This window comes from Rhipicephalus microplus, chromosome 10, assembly GCF_043290135.1.
Source record: "Rhipicephalus microplus isolate Deutch F79 chromosome 10, USDA_Rmic, whole genome shotgun sequence".
Lineage (NCBI taxonomy): Eukaryota > Metazoa > Arthropoda > Arachnida > Ixodida > Ixodidae > Rhipicephalus > Rhipicephalus microplus.
This window is the reverse complement of record NC_134709.1, coordinates 33,482,549-33,500,988: the sequence shown is the minus strand read 5'-3', so window position 1 is coordinate 33,500,988 and position 18,440 is coordinate 33,482,549. Positions and strand designations below refer to the sequence as shown.

Genomic DNA, 18,440 nt, shown 5'->3' with positions numbered 1-18,440 from the left:
CTAAAATGACCTTGCAGAAAACTTGGTTATGATCAGCCCTAGAACCATCAAAGTACACTTTTTAGGCCTGATTTAGGCGACGAGTTTTGTGTCACATTTCTGGTATCTGTCACAGGGCAGCATTTTCTTGCTATCATACCCCTCAGAGTGCTCCCATTAGAGCACCAAATCGCACCAAAGTAGTTTTTTTTTCCACCATCCTGATAAATCATCATTTTGCACCGTAATGTAGGCTTTTAGGCACCACGTACAGGCTGATCTTCAAAACCGTGGCCAAAATTAATGACGACGCAAATCGTGTGCAGCAATGGGGGTCCGCGGGCACGTGTGATGTGTTTGACAAAGCAGCTAGCCGAAGGAATCGTGCTCTCCATTATCGAAAATGGCACTTGCTATTTGATAAGTTTTCGAACCTTGCGACCTCTGTGCCTGTTGCTGTACTGTATGGGAAACTAATGCGTGCAGCCATGGAAGAAAAAAAATAACTTACAAGAGAGTGCACCTGGCGTCAAAGACTGTTCCTTAGCAGCTACCAGACCTGTCCGTGGATGGCCGTCAACCGACTGCTGATGTGCACGTCGTCAAGCCAAGCTACTTGCGTGAGTATATAAGCTTCCTTGTTCCTGTTGAAATGAGCAGCTAAAAAAAATAGCACGAACATCACTATTAGTTGTGTTAGGAAGGCTATTGTTTTAGTAGTAAGGAGCAATGCTATCTTGAAACCAAACAGGAAGAAGCCAGTTCCTCTGTTCGTGGGTTATCTGCTGTAGCAGACAGCGCTGGCATTGTACCGCTCACACCACTTCTTGTAACATCTGCCTAACGACTCCACTGAACAAAGTCCTGTTTGGGTAAACCGTATGCCTGAGGCCAATAGTCGAGAAACGTGAGAGATAGCAGAGCAATCATGCGACAAGCAATAATGCGCTTTTCTTTCTGCCAACTGACACAGCGTTGCCGTGGGCATCTTTTATGCAGCTCAGAAATTCAGTGACCATTTTGAAAGGAGAGATGGGTCAGTTTTATCAGTTAACACACTCGTGATATGTTCTTGTGGGGTCGCGAGAGATGCTACGGGATTAAACTTGATGAATAAAAAGGCTTTACTGGACAAGCAACCAGTGTTGCTCACAGTGTCATTGCTAGGCTGACTGTTATTGCAAAATGTTGTCGCTGGAATATCGTTCCCAAAGATGTCGTCGCCAGGTTAATATAATGTGGCTGTAAGCTTTCAGCATTGCCGCTGTGGCATACATGGTTTGACTCTATCCATGCTACAGCATTTGACTTTTGAAAGTAGCAGAATAACTTCAACTATGGATATACACAAAGTGATAGTGTGTGAGATATTAACATTAGCGCAAGCAGTAATTTCTCTAGTACTGGTATTGTATAGTACTAGTACTACATTCTGCCATTCTGTGTGTACAGTATTCATATATGTCAAATTCTCCGTAGGTTGCATTACAAATGTCCTTTCTGCTAGAACCCATGCCAGGGTAGAGTTCACAGTCAACGAACGCATAAAGGATTTCCTGTCGTAGCGTTTATTGTGCGCCTAATATGTATCGAACTGATTAGCATTTGTTTTTGATTAGATATGAACTGGCTTGAAATTAAAACAAGAGACATTAACCATTAAGAATGCGCAAGCTTACATCATATGGCATACTATATACTCATTGTTTGATGATTGTTGACTGAAGAAAGACATTGAAGGCTCCTGACACTTTCCACAACCGCCTGTACTATACTTTGTAGGACTGTCGGCGTCTCCGGGAGATGCTTGGGTGCTGGAGCATCAGGCCTCGTACTGGGTGGAGGTGCAGCTTTTTGACGAGCAGCAGCATCGGATCCACGCCAGTGAGGTATGTTGCGAAGACTGTTTCCTGGTAGCCCTACTGTGCTGCAGGGAAATTTAGTGAGTTAAGGACTAATGAAAGTTGCGGGATGATAATCAAAACAATACGAGTACGGAGGTAATTATGGAAAGTGAGTTGCATAATATAGTGAACGCCCCGCCGCGGTGGTCTAGTGGCTAAGGTATTCGGCTGCTGACCCGCAGGTCGCGGGTTCAAATCCCGGCTGCGGCGGCTGCATTTCCGATGGAGGCGGAAATGTCGAGGCCCGTGTGCTCAGATTTGGGTGCACGTTAAAGAACCCCAGGTGGTCAAAATTTCCGGAGCCCTCCACTACGGCGTCTCTCATAATCATATGGTGGTTTTGGGACGTTAAACGCCACAAATCAATCAATCAATAATATAGTGAACATTAGATGTCGGCGTAGAGCACATAGTAGTCTCACAGCAAAGGTTAAACAAAAGGAGGGCATGTTCAATCTGCTGTCTTTTTTTGTGTGTGTGGGGTGATTTTAACTGTCTGAATGACCAGTTGATTGTTTTATTGCAATGGAGAAATAACATAAAAGGAAAGGAAATGAAAGGTGACTCACTGTCAGGAGAGGTAAATCTGTACATTTGGCATTGAGTGTGTGGCACTTCACTGATTCAGAGGTGATAACAACCATACCCCGCCAACTTTTCGGATGCAAGTATTTGTTTTTTGGTTTTCTGTGGGACTGTAGGCCACTGTTGCTTTGAATGTGCTGCGTCATTTTTCATTTTTTTTAGTAGCATTCAGTCAAATGTCTCTGCTGCAAGTGCTTCAAGAACAAGTGCGTCAGCAACAAACGTCTCATTACTGAAATGACATATACTATTATGGATTTTTTTAATATCTCATAGCGACAACACCAGTAGGATGGTGAGTGGCATTAACGATGAAGTGACCCGTAAGCAACGCATCTTGAGGTTCTGAGCACTCTGTCATGCAAAGTTTGGCTTTATTTTGAAATCTGCAAACAGTGTTAGAGCACGAGTTTCAAAGAAAACAGTAGTAGAATAAAATGAAACAAGAGCTCGAACTCTGAATCACATGCAAGTTTTTTTATGTTTCGTTTCAATGACAGCAATATTATCCACCAGCATGATTATAGCATGACAGATACTGCTTTAAATAATAAATTAAGATCACAGAGCTTCAAAAAGAAAACAGTACTGGTATCAAGTGAAACAAGAGCAGGAACTAATAAGGTGCAATTTTTTTTTAATGTTTTCATGACATTGACAGCAATGCTTTCATCAGCACAAACATCGCGGGACAGATACTGCTTTAAAAAAAAAGGAAAAAGTGATCACCGAATTCAAAACAAAACATGTTTACATGGCAGCAATGTTATTTATCAGCATTATTACAGCATGACATATAGTGTTTTAAAAGAGAAACCGTGCTCATCTATGTGGAACAGTATTGCCCCACTGTAGGAACTAAATATTCAGTTTTCTTTTCTTTGCAGGGTCTCCGAGTGAATGTGCATTTTCCTCCGGAATATTTCGAGGTAAACTACTCGACCGAAAATGGCACAGGCCACCGGGTGCGCACCCTTCAGAAGGGCAGTGCTGTGATTCGTGCAGAACTGCTGGGTTGCCGGCAACCGGTGAGTTGTACAAGAATACATAACAAGGACATCAGGTTACAAACCTGAATGTTTTCAGTTATACTTTCGCATGGAATGCCTGAACAGCACAGATCGGCTAGCTCACTCATTAGTCACTCACTCAGACCCTCCTAGACTCGGATCAAGTTGCTATTTTGAGCGAGTGAGTCCGGGTGAGTGATATTATGGTGAGTTTGAGACCGAGTGAGTCCATTCGGGAAAAGTTGTAGTTAGGTTCAAGACCAAGTGAGTCCTATAGACAAAAATTTTGGTGAGGCTAAGGAGGCTGAGTCTGAGTGAGTCCCAAGTGCAAAATATATTTCTAGAGTGAGTGAGTGAGCACCACATTTTATGCCAACCTATAGACTGATCTACTCAACTTCGGCATTATATCATCCTTATGTTGGCTCACATTTGTAATCACATCTACGCACACATACCTCAACCCACTAGCATCCATACGGCAGATCAATATTTATTGATCAGAATCATTAGTTACAAAGGGAGGGGGGTGCGCTTTTCACAGGTAGTTCTTCGTAATAACCAGGCTTGTGGAAATATTCGAGCACTTCTAATATTCAAACGAATGTCCACATATTCAAACTCCTTTCGATGCAAATTTAATACAATGGAAATTTTAAAGTATTTGGAATCAAACAGTAGATTGATATTGGTCTGCATGAAACACCCCTGTTAATTTAATTTCACTGCAATTGATGCTGCTTTACCATGAATACACCTTTCCAAGGAAAATCTGCACACATTGCTGCGAAGTCTCGCTACAAGGTTAAATAAACACATTACTCTCCCATCGATTCTTCCTGTTTAAGTTCAGGAGCTTGTTATACACTCGAACCTCTTTATAAGAAACTTTCATCTTACATGAAAATAAGTACGTTATATCCGAAAATTCGTTATAAAGGTTTATTCTTAAAACTAAATCCATTAGGAGACTATATTTATTTACTTCGTTATAACCGATATTTTGTTATTTCCAGATTCATTATACCGAGGTTTGAGTGTACCGGCATATATATGCTCTAACTGTAGTAAATTTTTAAATGTAACATATTTGGCAGGTTATCAGTTTCATTCTACCAAAAGACAACATTCTACCAAAAGACAAATCTTGCTACATATATCAAAAGTTGCTAGTACATATACAAAAAAGAATGACATTTGCATATGTCTTGTCCCGGTTTAAAAAAAAAATTGTGCATGTTAGTTCGGTCATGAAAAAATATCTAGTTTTTTTTAATTATATGTGATATGTACAATGTATTCGAATTCGATTCGAAATTATTTGACAAAAATTTCTATTTGCTTCTGATTCGCTTCATACCTGAAATTCGCTGTTTGCACAAGCCTACTAAAAATATCTCGTGCAAGTTATTTATTTTAATAAAAACGTCCTTACTCTATTAGAAGCATTGGTAACTCGTATACATTTAAACCTTATTATTACAAAGTTGCATCTTACTCGAAAATAAGTTAATTATACTAAAGAATTTCATTAAAGGTTTATTTGTATCTAAGTCTATTACAAGACTATTTTCATCTATTTTGTTATAACCAACATTTCGTTATATTTGGGCTCGTTATATTGAAGTTGAAGTGTGTGACAGTGCGAGTTTGAAAAGGGCCATTTTGAGCACTGATTATGCAAGATATTGGTGTTCGGGATCATCGACATCATGGTCGAAAACGCTAATTATATGCTAACGGACTAATGAATTGATTCACTTAGACTAGAATTAAGCAGTGAGTCTGGGTTAGTCCAGGTCAGTAATATTTTGGTGAGCTTGAGTCCGAGTGAGTCGCGTTGCGGAAAATTTTGGCAAATCTCAGTCCAAGCAAGTACGAAGGGCAAAATATACTTCACGAGTAAGATTGAGCTCGCTCCACATTTTTTGCCAAACTATGCTAAACAGAGTAGTAGTAGTAGTAGTAGTAGTAGTAGTAGTAGTAGTAGTATTTTTATTTACAGTAAGCCGGATACAGAGCTCACTGCAGGGGCAAAGGGCTAAAGGCGAACAGCCTGACAAAGGCCCTTGTCCCTCTGCAGTCCGTGACTGTGCAAAGCTTAGACATCAGCACTGACAAACAATATATATATTCAATACATTGGTTTCAAGCAACCTGAAATTGTAAACATAAAATTCAAACATAAATAGCATAAGAAGTTTACATAACACATTTTAAGAATTAGAGGTCACTCTCGTTAAAATTCACAACTAAACAATATCAATGAAACAACTCGAAAACAGACACAAAATGCATGCGGATACAATGAATTCCGCTGTATACACTCGTATAATTGACATAGAAGTTTATGAACAATTTAAGCATTTGCAGAGGCATGAGACTCCATTACGTAGTTTCGATAGTGTAGACCGGTGGTTATGAATAAGTTCTTTATTTGTTTCTTGAAAGTCGCACTACTAGCCCTAAAGTTCAATTGATCTGCAAGGGTAATTAAAACCTGAGGTACCTGGTAAGCAATACTTTGTTTTCCATACTTGGTTCTTGTTCTAGGAGCTCGTTTCTTTTGTTCTCGCAGACTGTAGTGTGGTCTTTCGGTGCAACTTTCTTCATATAGCTTAGTCTTTTGTACTAACTGAAGTAATTTAAAATGATATAATTGATTGATTCTGAGTATGGAATGTTTAATGAATAGTGGAGCAGTGCGCAAGTCTTCTAGATTCCCCCTGTAATTTTCAAAGCAGTGCAATATTTTCTTTTGTATAGTTATTAACTTATGGTAATTCCCTTGTGATGTCGTTCCCCAGACTAACATCCCATAACTTACTTTAGAATGGAAGAGTGCACAGTACATACTTATTTTTAACCTCAATGGGATTAAGTGCGTTGTTCTAAAAAAACAACCAACTATTCGCGCTAATGTGGTGATCAGATGATGTACATGTGTGTTCCAGTTTAATTCCTCCTGAAACCATACACCAAAAAACTTTTGTTCCCTAACATGTGCGATGCAATTTCCTTCGAATTTTACAGCTATGTTACTAATAGGTTTGTTTAAAGGTCGGAATATCATATAGGTTGTTTTTTTTTGCATTCAAGCGCAGTCCATTTTGCCTTAACCAATTTGAAAGATTGCTTAGATAATTATTTACACTGACCTCAAGTGATATTAGATTGTCTGATGAAAAGAAAACATTCGTATCGTCAGCGTACATTATAAGTTCAGGAGAATGAGGAGTAGGCACCTTTTTTAAAGATGGAGTCGAAGGGAACGAGAAAACTTGTTTGTTTTACCATAATTTCAGCTCCTCGATGCGGCTTCAAAAAAAGGATACATATTGAAGGCGGGTCATTGGTTTTAAAAATTTTATTTCTCAATTGATTTTGACAAAACTTGGTGATTTTGTGTACACTTTGTGCCAATTTGTAATACAAAATTATTTTTAGCCTAATGTGGTGTTTTTTTTTTAATACAAAATATTTTATGTGCACATTTGGGAGCAACATTTTTTTCTACACTAAGGGAGTTATAAAGTAACTCTCTTAGTTTAGAAATTCATCTGCAAGTGAATTTCAAGCTGGCCTCTCCCTTGTTAATGTTCGAAATTATGATTACAGTAACGTTTGTTCTAATGTGTTTGGAACATATATTTTTATTGCACTGCACTCGATTCTGATTCCAGGGTATGGTGATGTACTGATCTACTTTGTAACATTGACATTTTATTTTATAAAATTTGCTCGTCAAGAGGCGGCACGTAAAGTGTCATGTTCTAAAAATTACACATTGTACTGGAAAAATCGCTTTATATTTGAGATCAGCCCACAAGTATACATTATCTCTGGCAGTTCATCAAAATTAATCAAAAAATAAAAATGAGTTCATTAAAATTAATCAATAAATTAAAAAAACTAGCACCATGTCAGCCTTTAACACATTAAAAAGAGGTAAATAATTCCTTGAAAATAGTGAATGAAGTCTTGTTTAAGAGAAGGTAATTTTAAAAGGAACATTTATTTCATTCTCCATTATTGAAACTAGTAGATTCAAGCTCTCCTGCTAAATTTTATCCTTTTTGTTATGATTGTTAATCAGATTGGGTAAATTAACATGCCATAAAACATGGGCATCAGCAGGATTTTGTGTGTGGGGTGAGGGGATGACATACATGTGGGTTGCAACAAGACTGTTTAAACGACGCTAGTTTAACGCACATTAAATTACTCCAGCTAGTAAAGTCTTACTTGGGTAGCCTCGCTAAGGCAACATTCATACTTTGTGCTTCTCTTCGAGACATTACGCTGTCATATGAAAGAAAGGATCAGTCACTTCAAGCAACTTCATTTAGTATTATGCTGCCTGCCTGCTATGACTAGGCGGGTCCCTCGACATGGCGACAAAGACCCATTTACAGTAAACTGGTTCATGCCCAGAGAATAATGAATTAAAGGGAAATGGGGAAGAGCAAAACAATCCCTGTAAAACAAAAAATTATTACCGAAACGGATTCTTAGTTTACTCAACAGCGAAAAAGGTCTCGTAGTTGCAAGCGAAATTGACAGCACACGCATGGCCTGGGGCACTTATTGAATCCTTTACAATGGCACTGACATTAAAGACACAAAATAAATGTCCTTTGCATCGGACATATTACAGAACTTCACCTCATGTTTCTATTTTAACAGCATAGTTGTTCTAGGGCTAGGCCTGACGACAGATCAGTGTCCATGTGGCATGTCATGCTCAAGTACTCAGATACACCCATAGATGGCGTTACTGCCTCAGTTGCAGATGCAACAGTTGCCACACAGTGAAAGAGTAAAAGGCACTTTGGACTTGAGCACAGTCTAAAGTCACTGTAGCGGCAGTGGATGTGGCAAGGGCTGCCACACGTAATTTTTCACGCTTCTTTGCCCTACAGATGAGCTAATCACAGAAACCCACACAAAATTACAAGACAAACTGCAGCTCCGCTGTTTCTGCAGATTTCGGTAAAACTGGGGTAAGTTCTACTGCCCATCGCTGTTGTCAGGACGGGTCACTGCTGCTGGCCACTGCCTTGGGAGAGCAGTCGGTGTCCATTCGAGAGAGGCTGACCGTGCAACCAGAGGAGGTCTGGCTACCCTGGGAGCCGAACGAGGAGCTAGCGTACACTGTAGAAGTGCACGCCTACGGAGGAATGGGAGCTGCAGTGCGGTGGCTCCTGGACCAGGAAGCACCAGCGTGGGCTACGATCGAGGGCCCCACACTTGGCAGGTCGTCTGCAGTGGAAACACGAGGAGGTCCAGGTCGTGTACACCTGGTGGCCTGGGACAGCCACTTTGCCCCTGCCAACACGTGGGTGTCGCTTGCTCCCATTGTCAGGATGGAGATTCACGGAGCCCCCGCACTAGAAGCCAAGCTGCCTGCTGAAGAGCTCCTGGTGGCCATTGCCATGTACGGTCGTGATCGTAAGTGACTGCTTCTATTGTTGCCTTGTATTGCTGGGAATGTAAGTGACTGCTTTATAGTTGCTGTGTACAGTCGAGAGCGTAAGTGACTGCCTATTTTATATAAATCAAAGAGACAGTCAGGCCAAGTATGCGTGGGATTAGGCCAATGGTGAAGAAGGATTTCCTATGCTTTCCATTATCTGTTTGGTTCATTTGGTTGTGTCTAACAAAGAAATGAGCGTCTCAGAAAATTTTCGCTCGGCTTCATTGCTCATATTATTGCCATCTATAAGCAGGACTGTGATATGTAGCTTGTGTGGTTAGCACCACATATAGTTGTGACTGTTGCTGATTGCTTGTATGGTTAAGACCTCAAAGGGGCCCTGCGACACTTTTGCGACAGCTTTATTTAACATCGGAGCGTGTGTAGCAATGGTTGCTGAGATGAATGCAACAAGAATGATGAAAACTGGTGCACGAAAAGTGAAGTTATGAGTCCTCAAAGCTCAAAACTCAAGCAGACGACGAAAAACGTTCTCTTTCGCATTTCACTCGCCTGCTGTCGTCAAAGACTGCTTCCGATCACAGCGCGTGACTAACAAAGAAATATCGAAAAAGTCACGTCTTCGTGGCCTTCACACAATATTTCGCTATCGCTCTTTTTGATAGCATCGTTAGTATGGTTACTACAGTCGAATCTCATTAATTTGAACACGCTTAATTTGAACTTCCGGTTAATTCGAACTCACGACGAGGTCCCGTCAACGCTATGTGTATTCCAATGGGCAAAAACGCCTGGTAAATCGAAAGGGCAAGCACTTGCGACGGTTAATTCGAACATGCTGCGCTCCGAAAATGCTCCCAACACCCCGCCCAATCCCGCGCCGGCACCTGCGACACCTCAACGCTACCGGCGAAGGAAATGTAAAGGAAAGAAAAGGCTGCAATAAAATGTTTGCCCTCTCTCAAATGCCGGTCTGCGACGCGCCCGTGTCACGCTTCTCCCTTTTCCATCCCTGCCACGTAAAGACCCTTCTACTTCCAACGTCGTGCGCAAAGAGAGGGAGGAAAAAAAAGAAAAGAGAGTTGTCGCTGGGTTGAATGAATGTGTGGTTGAAGGGGAAAAAAAAAAAGGCACTATCTCCTGCAGGCCTTGCCCCTTGCAGGAGCACGGGGCTCTGCGCCTTGAGGGTGGGAAGGGGGGTCCCTCACGCGCCGGTGCCACGCTTCCCCCTTTCCCGTCCCTACCATGTAACCCTTCTTTCAACCATACATGGGAGAAGAGCAAAAAAAAAAAAAAAAAGCTGCCGTGGAGTGTTGGTTTTCTCTCAAATGCCGATCTGCTTCTCTCTGCGTGTACACGCTCCTCCTTTCCAGTCATGTGCCGGCCATGCTGCGGCTACACAGTCGTCGTTGTCATCGTCTTTTGAAAGTGTCAGCGCTGGACATTTCGGTGCGCAACTTCTCTTGCCAGAATGCTGAAGCCGAAGTAAAAATGCTTTGCAAGCTGTGTGCGAAATTGATTGACTTGCTGCAAGGCAATCGAGTGCCGACGTGCATCACTGATTACTTCAATTAATAACGGATGTCCTGCGATTTGTGAATAAATGTAAGTCTTCTGAAACTTCCTCCTTGTGTATTAGCTCAATGCAACACTGCATGGAGAGCCCTCCATTTTTTTTAGCTTCTATTAATTCGAACTTCTTTTAATTCGAACAAATTTTCAGGCCCCTTCGAGTTCAAATTATCGAGATTCAACTGTACAAACCACGTGCGTCAGGTAGCTTATTACCACGGTCACACTGTAAAAGATATGTTCATACGCTTGGGGCGGTGTCATTCTCGGCTTGCATGCAAGACGCGTCCGACAGCAACGCCGGCATCCGCCACATGTCACATTTTTGGCTCGCTAAAACGTGGCATGTGCTTTCATCTTTAGTTGCTGGCATACTGTAGCCTCGTTCGCAGACTTAGTGCGGTGTTCGTTGTTCTGATAATACGTCATTTGGTAACAGGAATAATTTCTTTCTGAGAAAATATAAAAAGCGTTCTTGCTGTTTTTAGCATTCACTCGTATAACCTGGCTGCCACTATATCAGTACTGCACGCTACTTGTTGCAGCAAGCCATTCTAAAGTGAACAGTCTCACCGTCGCTTCACGTGACATACCGTCACATCCCATAACAAAAATAGCCAATGTGTGTGACCGTAGTCCAAAATCAAGGTAGTTTCTCCTGTGAACTAAAATTATGACAGCTTTGATTTCGGCGTTGCCACTTGTGCAACGATATCAGCGCATTCCACAGCACCAGAAAAAACCGATGAAAAATACATGCTCAAGCTGTGTTGCAGGGCTCTTTAAAGGGGCCCTGCGACACAACTTAAAGGAGCCCTGCGGCACAACTTGAGCATGTATTTGAGTACAACATAAGCAGCAGTTCTAGCATGTGATTGCTTCTGCGGTTACTGACATCTACGATCAGGACTGCAATGCTTGTATTCTTGTTGCCTTGTATGGTTGGGTCGGTAAGTGATGGAAGTAATTGCTTTTATGGTTACTTCTATTTATGGTTGTCATTACCAAAAGTGATTGCTTGTACAGTCATCATGTATGGTAATTGATGCAAGTGTTTGTCTGTATTATCATTGACATGTGTGGCCATGACTAAGCAATAGCTTGTGTGGGTTGTGTCATGTTCAATCATGACTGTAGGTAATAAAGTCTATTTATGCTTAGGACTGTGCCGTGCTAACAAAAAGGACAAGGGACTGAAGTGCATATGACATGCGCTGTCGATTGTCACGCATGTGGCGTGCAATTCTTTACCTTCTTGTGAGTGCTGAGCAGTCCATACCAGCTAGTTCAATTTTCCATTCCAAGAAAACTAAAATCTATGGCCATGACCATGATTGCTTGTATAGTTGTTTTCAAGTGGGATTACAGCCGTAAGTAATTGCAGTTCGAGCTGCCTTCGCTGCTGCGATCGAAATGCTCGAAGGCACAGCAGTCTTACTGCAAATGCTACAGTTGGTGATTCCGGCTGAGCCAGAGGCCTTCACGTTTGATCATACCTAAAAAGCCTTCCAAAATGTTACAACCTATTACCAGTTCGAAAATTCTGTCTGAAGATCAGCCTTGGAGCATTTAGCTTTGTCTTCGCCATAACAGTCACTGGGCGGCCTCCTTATCTTCGGTAGCTCTTCCAGTCAAGCATGGACATGCCTCTCCAATTTCTATGGCTTGATTCACGTGGCCAAGTGGCATAGCCGGGGGGTGGCACACTAGGTCCCTTACCCCCCTTCCTCCCCTTTGAAGTTGTTTTCGCCATGGCATACAGGGCACAAAATGCCACTCGGCCACATCTGCCTGTCAAGTCCTCCCCTTCAGACGGAGGAGATGCCCTCTCTGAAAAAAAAAATGTGGGCATACGCCCATGGCATGGCCCTTCTTTAGCTGCATTCACGATACGTTTGATATGCTCTTGTATATTAAATGATGCTCAATTGGGTGCTCCAACACTTTGACTTGGACTTCTCGCTCTCTTGCTCTTCTTTCTGTTTCAACTTAGCAGAGCTCCTTACGATTTAGTGGAGAAACATCACTTATTTGAACAGGCACCTGTCAGGGTGGTAGGCAATACAGAAACATCATCAAGAAAGGCTATTCAATCAAAAAATATGCTGGGACAAGGGCAGAAGAAACTGCTGACTTAACTGTCCTCTTTGTGTGTACAACATGGCTCCCCTCATCTACTGAAGTCTGCTCATGCAATCTTGCACGTCTGTGAACATGGATTTAAAAATGTGCTAGACCAGGAATCTCATACTTGCACTTGAAATCAGACTGAGAGTTGCACGACATTTAGAAAAGCAGGAAGAAGATAGTGCAAGTGTCCGAGTGAGTAATGTCAGCTGCACATGAGAGGTCTTCACCTAGGTATGCAAGTCCTATGTGCTGCTGGGGTATCTTGAAAGCTCGTGCCAGGAATCAAGCCGCTTAAATGGCATAGTCAGCTGACTGGACAAGTGTGTTTGGACAAGTTGTAATGGAAGTTAAGGTTGTCGTGTGGGCCAAGAGGTAGCGCTCTACCTATTAGTAGGCTTAAATTTTTAGACATGCAAGAACTTGGAGCTTCACACGCTTAAAGATTTTAATCTTACAATCAGAAACCAACCAGATAAGCAAAACATTCAGAGGTACACAATTGAGCTACAGTGGGCTCTCAGTAAACGGAACCTGAAGGGCCCGGGAAAATTGTTCCATTTAACAGGAGTTTCGTTTTCTGAAAGGTGAACATGGGTGCAGAATACAAGCCCGAAACCAAGTATTATAGAGGCAATAGTTCTATTTAAGCAGCAGTTCCGTTTAAGAGATTTCTGTTTACTGAGAGTCTACTGTATTTCGTTCATGAATAGTGTGAGTGTAGACAGAAGAGGAACAAATCTTTCTGTTTTGTATTTTGTCTGCACATTTCATGTATAGCAACATATTATTTCATGTGTAGCAACATATTACTTCAAGTGTGTACTGCAGAGAGCACTGCTTTAGACTGAAATGAAGTGTCATAATTGTTGGTATTCTCTCTGTATGATGTTGTCTGTATTGCCATTTTCTAAGCAGCCCAGAACCAGCAGCAGAGGCCGTTTGACAACTGCAGCCAAGTGTCACTTACTGCGACAGTGCTGGACAAAGGTGTTCTCAAACCTGTGCCAGGTGAAGTGCCCATGGTTTCACTTCTTCCTGCATTGTGAAGATAATGAGTTTTAAAAAATTGCATTAATTTTATTGTTTTTACTGTGAAACCTCAATAATACGTGCCTGCCCAGAAATCCAGCTTAACTACGCACTAAACGGTAGTACGCATTAACCAACCAGTGCAATTTTGCTATAGTATAGCACTTTACTGGAAGAACGGCTATTTGGGCTAGTTGGGCTTATTACAATGTAGTTTACTGCTATCCCTCAAGAGGAAGGTTATGTAAGAGCTGCATCTTGCCGGCCGTTACCTACACAGCAGAAACCTGGAGGCTTACAAAGAATGTTCAGTTTGAAGTGAAAATGCAGCAAGCGATAAAAAGGAAAAAGATAGTTGTAACATTAAAGGCGAACTCCGGCGATTTTTCGTGGTAACATTAGAGGCCAACTCCGGCGGTTTTTCGTGGTCAGTGAATCTCAATGAAATTAAGCAAGTGCGTTCATTTGCACATTTCTGACACTTATTCCAAATTACAGGCTTGAGGGTTCCACAGATTGTTTTAAAATTAATTTCATAGATTGCCTCGAAATGCTCACCTGGCTTGCCAGAATTATTGTCAACATTGTTTGTGGGACGTCAAGCTCTGCAAGGTGACGGGAGTGATGGAACTTGAATGCCACTGCAGCGTCTGCTTGTCTGCTGTGGATCGTGTGTGCTTGGCTGGCACATTCTTGTTTGAGCATGCGATTTCCTTTTCCATGTGGGTGGATGTGCGATGGGTGGCAAGCGGTATAGCGTTGTGGGCCGCACACGATAACAGCCACTAAACAATTGCAGCTGATGATTACACTTCGTTTCGATCGTAGGGTGTGCTGTCGTTTTGATCGTAGCTAGTGCTGCTGGCCAACCGCTCGGTAAACTGCGGTTATGATCTTGCCTGTTAAAGAGTGCACATGCGCAAATTCAACGTACTGAAATGTGGCGTCCATTGCGCCAGATTTCCATCACATTTATCCCGCCAAAACTTGGTGGGATGAACTCCAACAAAACACAAAATGAAACTGAACACCTGCACACAGACAAACGAAAAGATATGTGTAAACAACCGACTTTGTGTGTAATCAACAATACAACAGCACAATACATGATCACTTACGCTATTTGTCTGTTCGTTTGTGCATCCATTCATCTGTCTATCCACCTATCCGTCCATCTGTCCGTGTATACGTCTGGCCATCCCTGCATACGTTCGCCTGTCTGTCGTCCATCTGTGCGGTCATCCATCCATCTGTCGGCAACTTTGTCTAGTCGGCAACTTTTACATTGATATTATGGACCTTAGGACCTATAGCTTTGCCCACTCGTCGTCATTCACTTCGTGGAGATGCGCTGATTTTTCTTAAAGCTCTCGATTTAATAAAACTACCAATGTCTGTTTGCACTGTTCCTTGGCTGGCGATATAAACACTCAATAACTTTCAGTGCATTGTGCTTAACTACAGTTGATCTTAAACCAACATGAGGGCTGCATCGTAGGAGTACATATGTAATGTTTATAGAACAAGATAGCCTTCACTGCATCCCCAATAGATGCTTCACGAACATTACGGTTTATTTGAAAAGCACTTGAGATACCCGACGTGGCTCTGTGGTAGAATACTGAATTGCCACACAGAATGCATGGGTTCGATTCTTGATGGGACCCTGACATTGTTTCTTTACATTCGTTGGGTCAACTCAGCCAATGTCAGCTTTTTCTTAACGCTCAGAAGTTAAAATTACTCATGTGTGTTCTTGCCATTCCTAAGTAGATATGAACTGTCGATCACCGGTGGCACATACCCGCATATCAGTTGCACGTACCTGCCCGTGGGCACGTGCCACTGTCTAGCAGGAAGTGTTCAATGATGTATTCAACGGGATTGTGGAATAATTCATGTCATGACCAGCGAGCCATATTCGTCAAACCATCTCACACTCATACTAATTTTGGTTTACCCTAAGTTATTGGAGGAATGGAGGAGGAATGAAAGAGGAAGGACAGGGAGGTGATCACAAGAGCTTGTAGGCAGCTAGACAAAAGAACAAACGAATAAACGCCAAAAGTGCTTGCTGTACACAAAGAAATGCTTCGCATTCAAAACTTAGAGGTCGCTTCTTGTGTATCAGCAAAAAGCGACCTCCCCCCCCCCCCCCCACCGCTGCCACGATTGTCACGCAGCCGCCCCTTGAAGCACCAGTGGATGTGGCTGGCAGTTTTGTCGATGCCCCGAAAACCCGATCAAGTGGGCTGCACGTTGATTTTTCTGTTATATTTATCGTCCATTATTATAAACCATTACATTTATTTTCCAGAACCTCGAACACTTCAAGTAGTGAAGTTTCAATACTAATTGAACAGCAAGCACTTTTATAAAATATTTGTAAGTTTTAGTATTCGTACACTCCCTGTTTTGAACTTCTTCTCTGCCATGAGAAGGGAAGAGAAGTAAGTGAAGTTTGTCGGAAAAATTTTCACTGAATCTGTAGAGCTTTTTTTCTGAATAATATGGAAGCATTATCTCAATTCAGTGGGGCATTTTTCATTTCCTTAGTTGTATAAAAAACGTTAGCCCAAACGTGGCTTCACGGCATGGCAATGCGATAAAGCCAAAGCACAAATGACACAACATAGTCAACTGAGGCCATCTAGCATCAAGGAACACAAATATGACTAGCGCAGTTTGCATATGTGTCATGTGTGACAAATTTTTGATCTCAAATGTGATCACTTGGTACAAAAACTTCATGACTGCACTCTTCAACGATAGGAGAAAACGGAATTCCGAGGAACTTTCCAAGAAATTATTTATGCTTCAGTTCGTTCGCTTTACCTCTACGTACTGGTACTTGATCTTTATACGGTTTGAAGCGTTTCTCATTAGACACTGACTGCTGTTGTGCTGCTTGTTTGGCACAGAGAGGATACGGGGAGGTCCACCTGTAGAACATGGCTGCACGAGTCTTCGCCTGCAGTGCCTGGCTGCTGGTAATGCACGCCTGCACCTGAGTCATGGCACGTTGCAATCGACTGTGCTGCTAGGATGCTACAAGTCTTTGCAGGTGAATGCTATCAAAGGCCTGATGGCATAACCCTGTTTGAACTGTTGGTTCTGGAAGAAGTGTCGGGACGGTAATGTGGAAAAAATGGCATTTTGTGTGCTTTATATACATAGATTTCAGCTAATTGAAAAACAGTTAAACCCCTTTATACGAGGCATGTTCTGGGCAGCAATTTTTGTCTTTTATATAAGATGTCTCTTAAAAGCAGGGCTCCATGTAACCATTTTTTTATCAACCCTTATCTTACTGTAGGCCCACTGATGTCTCTTATGCCCTTTGTCTCTTATATGACTGTCTCTTATAAAGGGGTTCGACTGTACAAGTATCTGCCTGATGAGATATTTCATCAAGCCGACAGTGTTCAACTGTGCACACAAGGATGCTGAGAGAAAGGTGACTCGCACCAAATTCAATGACCCAAATCTGCTGTGAATAGATTTCCAAATCTTAACATTGCTGCCTTTTTTTTACTTTTCACTAACGGTAGGATTCATTTGTGAGGGTTCAACGTCTCAAAACCACCAAACTACCTTGGAACTCATTGCCGATATGTCTGTTCTTGAAACTTAGAAGTGCAAAATCGATGAAGACAAAAAGTATAAGAAAGAAGGTGATTGTATTAGTGACACTTCTGTTGTCTGTGCAGTAAGGAAAAACTGTTTTTAGAAACTTCGCTCTGGTGTGTAGATATGTTGCTCGGCCACTTTTGATTAGTGTTGTATGTGATGTGAATTTCACCTGTGTGCACCACTCTGTTGTGTATATATTTAAGGACACCTCTGAATAAAGCTTAGTTGCGATTTAGAGCCCTGTCCCATCTTTCTGTGTTCCTTCTGGTCCTCGTCGATTTTGTACTTCCAAGTTTTAAGATATTGAACCAACTGGACCAGCAACGCATACTTTTAAGCTGATAAGTCTGTTTGGTTGAAGTGTTTACTTGTTCACTGGCTGGTATGTTGTCTGTGAAGATGAAATGAAGAAATGTTGGTCTCGGTGAAACCACTGGAGTCTATGGCAGTACAACACGTGTGTGCCACTACAGCACATGTGGAAGTGTAGTCTGTGTGACTTTGCCTTCATGGCTACAAAGCCCATTTTTAACAGTTGGCGCCACCAACTGTTATGCTCTTCAAAGAGGCATCAGAGATGAGCTTTAATTAAGTGTAAGAGATGTGTTAGCACAATCTAACTACACTATTTCGTGGGCCTTTATCTTTGCAGTCCAAACAAGGCAAAATAAGATGCAGGCTTGAAGAGATGAAAAAAATTCAAAAGCCCTTGCCCTATCGGGAAAATGGTGGCATGGGTAGCTTAGTGTGTACACGCCTGACATATTTCTTTCTTTCTTTTTTTCTTTCTTTCCATTGCATGTCGCTGTGCTTACTCAAAAATGTTTCCTTCCTCCATGCTGGAAACTCAACCTCCATACACATACATAGCAGCTCAACATTTCATTTGTTAAGGGCAACAGCTACGGTCGTGCGTTTATACCCAGGCTGCAATTAAATGTGGTTATGAGAAATGGCTAGTCATTGAAATAAACTATTGTGTTATCTAATCGGAAGTGGCTTATCAACGTCAAGCCGGTTATTGAGAGAGCATAAATTATTGTAAAACAGAGCATACGGATAGATGGGTGAACAGCGCCCATTTGATCACTGCATTTCTTTGCACTCGCAGTCACGTACTATGTCAAAATCTGTCAATTATAAAAGCTTCTCTTAGAAATC

The 18,440-nt window shown here is 41.9% G+C and overlaps 2 protein-coding genes across 2 annotated transcripts in view; both read left to right on the top strand.

Moving 5' to 3' along the window:
• LOC119181777 (nuclear pore membrane glycoprotein 210) overlaps positions 1-1,158 on the top strand; it is a 57,120-nt gene extending 55,962 nt beyond the window's left edge. Inside the window, exon 10 of the mRNA XM_075874604.1 lies at positions 537-1,158. Coding sequence (XP_075730719.1) covers positions 537-643 — 107 coding nt within the window. The 3' untranslated portion in view covers positions 644-1,158. The remainder of the gene's footprint in view (positions 1-536) is intronic.
• Positions 1,012-13,663, top strand: LOC142774209 (nuclear pore membrane glycoprotein 210-like). Its single transcript, XM_075874603.1, has 5 exons — positions 1,012-1,015; positions 1,762-1,868; positions 3,356-3,496; positions 8,512-8,929; positions 13,533-13,663. Exons 1-5 carry the CDS (start codon positions 1,012-1,014, stop codon positions 13,661-13,663), a joined length of 801 nt encoding a protein of 266 aa, XP_075730718.1.
• Positions 13,664-18,440: the final 4,777 nt, after the last annotated feature.